The 8,772-nt window shown below is 31.4% G+C and overlaps 1 protein-coding gene across 1 annotated transcript; it reads right to left on the reverse strand.

Moving 5' to 3' along the window:
- Positions 1-1,108: 1,108 nt before the first annotated feature.
- Positions 1,109-5,753, reverse strand: LOC114189778 (protein CUP-SHAPED COTYLEDON 3-like). Its single transcript, XM_028078465.2, has 3 exons — positions 5,332-5,753; positions 2,213-2,478; positions 1,109-1,920 (listed from the first exon to the last, which is right to left on the reverse strand). The coding sequence occupies exons 1-3, from the start codon at positions 5,498-5,500 to the stop codon at positions 1,471-1,473; spliced, it is 885 nt and encodes a 294-aa protein (XP_027934266.2). The 5' UTR covers positions 5,501-5,753; the 3' UTR covers positions 1,109-1,470.
- Between the last annotated feature and the right edge of the window lie 3,019 nt (positions 5,754-8,772).

An 8,772-nucleotide genomic window follows, 5' to 3' on the forward strand; every position in this document is an offset into this window, starting at 1 on the left:
TGTTTAAATAACAATGACTACGCACAACACATTATTACACATTATAAAAGATGAAAGTACTTTTTCTAATAAACAATATAATATTATACATTCTTAATTTACGTGTGACAAAGTCCAGACACATAAAATGTTAATACTTTAGTGCATGTAAATGTAACAAGAGCATGTAATGTAATGTCATGTGAATGTTAGCAACCTAAAACCTTAAAGAGAAGATGTAAGTTGATGGGAAAATATGACACTTTAGTGCAATTTTTTTTTTTTTGTTTTTCGTTAAACATATACCATTTTATTTTATACTTTTTATATACAGGATTGGTGCACCCACCCAAGTGCTCCGTTATTATACATTTTTTTCTTACAGATCAAAATTTTTCCTTAATCTCGTTTTGAATATCAAAATACTTTATAAAGTAAAAAAAAAATTATTTGATTGTTTAATATACTATTGAGTTTTACTTAGAGTATTGAATGTTCAATTTTCATTAATCTAACATAATTTATTATTTTCCGGAGCATCCAAAGAAGATTTTTGTTAATAATACCTTTCTCAATAGAGAATATTGTGAAAGTAATTAAAAGTATCAATCTAAAATACAATTTTCAAAATTTATATATCTGAAGTGAAGTAATCGATCGGTTTATAGGATTGATAAAATAATATTTATCAACTTTATGAAGTTACACTTTTCTATTTTTTTACTATTATTTATTATTATTATTAGAATGATATATTAATTCATTTATGTATCAAGAATATTTGCGACTTCAAATATATTAGTTTACCTTGAAATTTTGATTTGCATGAAAATTGTGTTAGTGAGTAAAAAAAAAAAAAAAATTGCCACCTTTAGGAAGACTTATTCTAAAATTATAAAGAAAATTGAAAAAAAATTCTTCGTTTTAAAATCGTTTTCCGAATTCGGTCTACCTGCATAATTCATCTTTCCGAAATCTACTCATCCCAATAATTTATAAATAAAATTGCACCTATTTTCATAAAATTTTGTAATTTGAGAGGAGAGAATTGAGTAAACCAAAACTATCCTTTGCAGAAAACAAAAACAAAAACACACAAAAGAAATAATCTAGAAAGAGAGCAATATAATGATATAGTGAACAGTAATAATATATTAATTATAAATTAACAAATGGTACATATATTAAAGTATCACTATCTCCATCTACAAATGCTAAATGTATATATAAATAACCTTTCCCACCCAAAAAATAATAATATTAATACGAAAAAACCTAATTAACAACACTGGTATATATATAACACTTGAACAGTGGCCCCAACCATATGGAAGAACCGATCCCAATCCAATCACGTGACTTGCCCCCTAAAGCTAAACACCATTATCACATCACACCAACAATTTTCCGTAACTTACGATATATGAACCACAAGATATAGGTATATATAATATGTACACATTTCATTTTTTTTTTTTTGTTTCTGGTTTTTCATAACAAGACCACACTATTATTATCAACCTCGAATCTCATTCCGTCGACCATGTTGGAGGCCACGCCATCATGGAAGCTATTTTCTTCGATCTCCATGTCCCATAGAAACCCATACCCATCATCACATTTGGGACTTATCTGAGTGATGGTGCTAGAGTTTGCATTTGTTTCCCTAGAAAAGTGAAGGAGGCCCATGAAGGAGTTGTTGTTTTGGGTTTGGCTTTGATTTTGATTTTGATGATGATGATGATGATGATGATGATTGTGATGGGGTGTGATTGAGGAAGAGAAATGGGGAAGTTGGTTATACCCAATGGTTTGGTTGGTTGGAGATGACGAAGCCAGAGTTAGGGATGGAACTGTGTTCTCATACATGAGTTGTGAGTTTAGTTTGGCACTGTTGTCTGATTTGCCTTTGTGAAACACTCTACACAAAACCCAGTCCTCCTGCAATCAACAAACAATTTTCACCTAATTACCAAGAACACACGCTTAAACAATCTTAATATCACGCGCCAAAGACAACCTTCTATTAACGAATATATTCTATTCTATCCAATTCAATCCTTTCATATACATCAACACAATATTCATATACAACCTTGTTAAATCTTAATTCAAAGCTAAACTACAATCATTAGCTTTCCATGACCTAATCTTGATTAACATTCATTGGACGTTTGAAAATGGAGGCATGTATACTAGGAGAGGTGAAATGAAAGTGAAAACGAAAACGAACCTTAGGGGGCATATGTGGCGTCTCCAACCGAAACTCGTGCATGATCCAACACGTTTTGATGCCATTCGGGGCCCTGTTCCTGTAGAACACCAAAGTCTTCCTCATCCCTACAACCTCACGCGTGGAGGGGTCGAACACCGTACGATCCTTTCCCGTGGCTTTCCAATACCCAGATGTCGTTGCGCGATTGGTCCGGTAGCCGGTTGCATATTTGCGATCACGAAAGCTGAAGAAGTACCATTCGTTTGCGTTAAGCTTAGCCACCTCTGTAGAGCACGCATGCATGAACACATGATGGGTCAGTTTTTGGTAGCAAATGGACAAAGCATGACTAAGGTAGGTATATATAATACCATCAAAACGCATAGGTTTATAGATATATAGATATATAGATATGTACTATCATTATGTACAATATTAATTGTCTTCAACAAATATAATTATTAGTATTATCACCATAATAATTAGGTCTTCTGTGTAATCACCATCACATGTCACCTAGCATAAATCACATACCATTTTCGATTTTCAATCCAATCAGATAAACATTACCTAAACACGTAGTTTTAATTTGCTTAATTATACCATGTATATGTGATTGCGTAGCCTCTGAGGTTTCTCACACTGCTTTTTACCTTCTTTTTACCCCTTTTTACTTCACATTAATTTGTGGACTATATGATTACGTAAAAACAACAAAAGGTGCTGTAATCTTTCCTTTTAGTGTGTGTATTCAGTCACCATTATATTATGTACTGTATATTCATCGTAAGAATTATTTTTATTTTAAAATTGTATAATATGCATAAGAATCTTCACAATTGACAAAGTCGCTTAAATAGTAAATAATCATGGCCAACAAAAGTGAAGTGATCAGAGATACGAATTCAATGTTTTCGAATATTCTTAAATCATTTAGTTTGTCAATCTATACACTCAAAATATTTCCTCTCTCATAAACTAGAAAATCTATACACTTTCTCTCGCGTAAGCAAGTTAATCTCTAGGCTTAAAATGTTTAGAATCTAACTTTTTTGTTTCAATTTTAAAAAAAACATAATATCAATGCAATATATAATTGACATAAATAATTGAATTATTTCAACAAATATATAGATGTTTTGTTTGTTTTATTGTGAGAAAAATAATCGTTTATTTTTTTATGAACAGCATGGAGAAATTTTAGAAGGTAAACAATTATTTTTCTGGTGAATAGATATTTCAAACGTTAATTATCTATAGATGTGTGGAGATGATTGAAATGATAATCATACAAGCATGAATAAGACCAATCAATCCATGTAGAGGGCAAATAATTACATTATATATATATATATATATATATATATATATATATATATATATATATATATATATATATATATATATATATATATAATTGTTTGTTGATAAAAAAACAAGTTGCATTGGCTGTAAGCAGAGGTTTAATTAGTAATATTTTCTTATTTCTCGATAAACATAACTTTGGAAAACATGATCGGGTGAAAGATGAACGAACCAAACACACAGTATGTTAAATATATAGAACCAAACATCAATATATAGTAAAATAGTAGGTGATCGATAAAAAATATGATTTCACTAGTTGTAAGTGCATTTTTTTTTTATGTTATAAAAATGGTGGATTTGTTGTGTTATTCAAGATTGATATTGTGCTTTTATTGCAAGAACATCAAAAGTACTAAATGAATGTTGCTATAGTTATATTTATCTAATCGAGGGGCTCATGATGAGCAAGAAGCCAAAACATTTGCATATGAAACAAATAATAGTGCTGTGGCGCATGTGCATCTGTGTATTTATGGACATTCATGCAGAGCAGCGAACAATGTTTGGTCTCAACGGTTTTGCTGCTGGTGGTGTAACTAACCATGCAATAGAGACGATATTTGCACACATGAGAAGGACCCTCATGTATAGATATAGGACATGCATGTAAATCACATTTGTTTTGAAACCAAAAACAGATTTCCCAAAATAACCGAGGGACAAAAAAAAAAGGTGGAGTATTAATTGTTCTTGTACTTCAGAAGGGTATATCCATCTTGGTGTAAAATGTACAAAAAAGACAAAAATAATAACTAACCGAGTGATGAAAAACACTATTTATTGTACTGTGGAAGAATTAATTAACCGTGGAAATAGACTGTTTGGTGAAAATGTTTTGACTGAGGAAGAAAGAAAATGATGGGAAATGGGTTGTAAGGGAATAAAAAGGATTAAAGAAAAAAGGAATATAGAATCTGCATAGCAGGCAGACAAAAGTCTTCGTTATGATCTTCATATAGATTTATTTACGATATAAAAATTGAACGTGCTTGTGACGCGCTTACAGCAAAAAACAACTATGTACAAACTTCAAAAGGACAAAAGCAATTATAAAGGCACACATAGTCATATGTTTGTCAACAAAAGATGATTTCACACCCATCCCCTTGGGTATATACAGTTCAAAGAAACCATAAGTGATGCGAAAAGAAAAAAAAAAATTATGAATATATATATGTAAAATAGTTTTAAAAATTCTGAAAAACAAGTTGATGATGCATTTGAATACAGAAATCAAGTTGTGGTAGATTATGTATTCCTATAACGAATAGAAATAATTATTTATATACTGACAGAGACAATATTTATCGAGTTGTCGCTGCCTTAATCATTGAAGAACTGAATAAACTATTACTCGAATAACATAACTGTAACACAGCCTCCTCAAACTCTTATCCATTCAGTTTTGTTGTCTTCTCAGTTTTGCCTCTTCTCGAGGCAAAGATCTTCTACTTTGTTATTACTATATACTCCAGACATGTTCCTCTATCAACTATGTTAATTTCTTGAATTGTTTTGATCATATTTGTTAACAAAAAAAAAGAAAGCCAAGCTTTGAAGAGGGATTTTTTGAGTCAGAACTGAAGCTAGAAACAGCATGTTTATGAGCAAACAAGGTGAAGTATATAGGCTCTGGTTAGCGAATGTGAAGTAAACATTGTTATGATCCTACTAATACAATCACATAACTCCATGCATGTTGAAGAAAAGCATGATTTGTGAATAATTGTGTAAATTAATAAGAAGATGTGTATATATATGATTTATACCTGGAAGTTGCCATGGCTCGCATGTGTGCAAGTCGATTTCCATGAGGGTACCCTTGAGAATTTCCTCATTTGTGACCTTTTTGTAGAGGTAATGAAGGACCAACTCCTCATCACTGGGATAAAAGCGAAACCCTGGGGGCAGTGAAGCACCAATGTCTCTAAGACCCATGAATTTGGTAGTGTTTTTGGGAAGTGAACGATGAAGGCAGAGCAAAGTGTGCAAAAGGCAGAGAGAGAAAGAAAGAAAGAGGGAAATCTAATATAGATATTTTTGAAAGTTTAGATTAAAAGAGGTTTGTGGATATATATGGTAGAGGTGGATATAGAAATGTGAAAAATCAAGAATATAATTGAAGCTTTAAATTGAGAGGTTACTCCCTCTGGATATTTGAAATATTAAGGTATTATGGCAGAAAGGTTGGTATGGCGTATATATATATAGTTAGGATGATAAGAGACTTTGCCATATAAAATTTCTTTACTACACTGTTCAGGCACGAACCTGCTTGTGTAACTGGTGAGAAATATAGTAAGAAGTTTCAAGAAATACCAAAGTTACAAGAAAGCATCTAATAACTAATAAAAGAGGAATGATTGATTAATTTTCTGCAACAAATACGGGAAAAAGAAAAGAAAGGAGAAAGACACCATGTAAAATTATTAAGAGAAACCCTCCAAAATACCCCTTTTGTTTGCATTATTAACCTTTTTTTAATTTTTTAATTTTTAATTTTTTTCCCCGTTGTATATCTTCCGCAAGAAGAAAGAAGAAAACGTGTTTTTATGTACTTTCAAGAAAATAAACCAACACATTTATTTTGTTTTTGTACATATCTTACTTTTTCTTTTAATTACCTTAAAATTTACATAAAGGCGCATCTATAATTAATCTACTTTCATGAAACTTGAAGGAGGGGAATGATTTTGTTGTTGTACCGTATTTTTGTATCTATCCATCTAATATGACATGGCTATTCTGATAATCATTTTCAATTACTTTTCCTTAATGACGTTCATGGATCAACTTTGGTTGCATCTGGTTAGAGAAGTTTCGGCCAGAAATGTGAAGCAACGAGACCTCATTGGTAATAAGTCCAACACTTTTCCTGTTTTGTTTATCTTTAATTGATTAACTAATGGTGCACTAAATATATTTAATTAGAGTGCATTGAACCGAGGAAATTACTTGTGGATCATCCCAAAATCACGTTCTTCGTTTTTTTCCTTCCAGTAGTTTTGCGTGGCACTCCTTTTGCATGCAGAATCTTTCTCCATGGCGCACATTAAAAAACTCTGCTCCACTTGGTAAAGGACAAGGTGCCTCTATCTGTTTTTGTTTTATGGATAGGTTAACGAACACACAGAAATCACATACCATGCCATGTATGAGATTGAGAACACCGGAAGCATTTTTTATTAACCAAACCAACCCTCTTGAACAGTGTAGATAGAACAACATGGACAGCTCCGAGAAAAAAACACATCAAATAATTCATGTATGGATAGCTGGAATTAGAATTTAATGCCAATCATGAACTTGGAAGTCCCATATGTTCCATTTTGGATCACTGAATAAGAGTTTGGAAGGATGTGCGTGCTGTGGGGCACCGGATTTGTCTTTCATCTGGGGTCCGCTCAGAACCTAATTATAAGGCCATGTTCCTTTTCTAGTTTATCTGGATTTTAATTTTCCATTTCCTCTCTATATTTTTTTTTTTTTAAAAAAAATTAATTTTTTATTTCTTTCTGAGTGATGGGGGTGCTATGCTAGCAGGAGCAATAATAATATAGATGCGGACAAAAATGGTATTTGTCACAGCGTGTATCATCTAAATAAATTATGATAACGAAGGGAGTATATATATGGCAGATGATGACTCAACTTGGGTCCCTCACCATCTTTTCTTCAACTATTTGATCATACACATACTTAAATCTAAAGATACCTTCAATTCAACTGTTTACATGCAATTATTAATTATGAGTTTCTGGTGATTTAACTTGTCTTAATTAATTAAGGTTTGGAGGGAAATAATACATGTATGAAGGAATGTGACGAAAGGAGAAAAAACATAGTATGATCATGTACGTATATCTTTTGTATTAATTAAAACTACGGAGAATATAACACACCAGGATTACTTGTAAAATTGGTCACTTTTCAAATTTTTATAATGAGATGATATATATGAACCTTTTTTGCCATTGCAAGAAATGGGAAGTGAGTGGTCCCAAAGATGAAGTTTGGTGGGGACAGAACAGAGACGGTTATTGAAAGGGGAACTAAGGCATTAATCATGAAATATATATGATCCTGTCGGAGAAACAGTGCCATGTAATCTAGGATTAAATTTATTTATTTATTTATTCACAAGAACGTTAATTAGATGAATGATTAACGAGTACAAATTAATGAAGGATTGAATAATAGGTAATAGATGAATGAAACACATAGTTTTGAAATAATAGAGTGCAGGTAGAAGTTTTACGCCAAGTGAAAGAAGTGTTTTTTAGGAGAAACATGGAATTGTTGTTAATTAACGATGTGTTATTTTCCTTGAAAGCTAAATGATGGGGGAGTAGCACCACGTGTTGAAGGTACACGTCATTAATTTAGTAGGGCTTGACGTAGAAGATTATTATAAAATAAGATTATTATTATTATTATTAATAATATTATTATTAATAATAAGAGTATCCCTAGCGAAGGATAGAAATGATTGTGAAGGTTAGGGTTTTTGTCTAAGGATGGAACTTTGTTAGGTGAAAGAGAGGAAGATCGATGTTGGAGAATGAGTGACGGCTTCATATTCCTCTCCTCTCTTTCAGGGCCAATAATTTCTTTTCCAATCTCTCTCTCTCTTTTAAGTCTCTACTTTTCCCTTATACTTCATTAATTAATTAGTATATACAATTTTTATTATTATACTCCCACTAAAAATTGTTTTATCCCATAACCATCATTAGTTCATATAATTTATCAATCTAACTCTTGTCTCAAGCTTCTTTTTTTTTTCAGTCAATCAACAGTGGCTTTTCACACATAAAGCTAAGATTTTCATCTTGGCCTAACTATTTTATTTCGTGATGGTGGGTGCATATATATTCATGTCAATGTTGCTAGAGCCCACAAATATTATTGTATTTTAGCATTTTCAAAACTCATTTCAATGATTATCCAAAGAATTGCTTCACAAGAAAACCCTTTTACTGTTTTCTGCTGGTTACTTTATTGAAATACAGTTACTAATCAATTAATTAATTAACAAAATAGAGCAACATGTTTCATCATAATATATATATATATATATATATATATATATATATATATATATATATATATTTCATAATGTTGTCTCTCATGCATCTTTCATTCTATCTAGAACAAATTATAATATTTTTTTAACGAATTCTACCCCACCTCCACATTTTAAAGTATAG

The sequence above is a fragment of the Vigna unguiculata genome, chromosome 7, assembly GCF_037176805.1.
Source record: "Vigna unguiculata cultivar grain cowpea cultivar isolate G323 ecotype 2 chromosome 7, ASM3717680v1, whole genome shotgun sequence".
Classification (NCBI taxonomy): domain Eukaryota; kingdom Viridiplantae; phylum Streptophyta; class Magnoliopsida; order Fabales; family Fabaceae; genus Vigna; species Vigna unguiculata.

What these genes read in the sequence shown, in the direction of transcription:
- LOC114189778 (XM_028078465.2), bottom strand. Translation starts at nt 5,500, where the DNA reads ATGGGTCTTAGAGACATTGGTGCTTCACTGCCCCCAGGGTTTCGCTTT. An exon ending in CGAGCCATGGCAACTTCCAG is followed by an intron (nt 2,479 to 5,331) that starts GTATAAATCATA and finishes CGTGCTCTACAG; the next exon opens with AGGTGGCTAAGCTTAACGCA. An exon ending in CGCCACATATGCCCCCTAAG is followed by an intron (nt 1,921 to 2,212) that starts GTTCGTTTTCGT and finishes TGTTGATTGCAG; the next exon opens with GAGGACTGGGTTTTGTGTAG.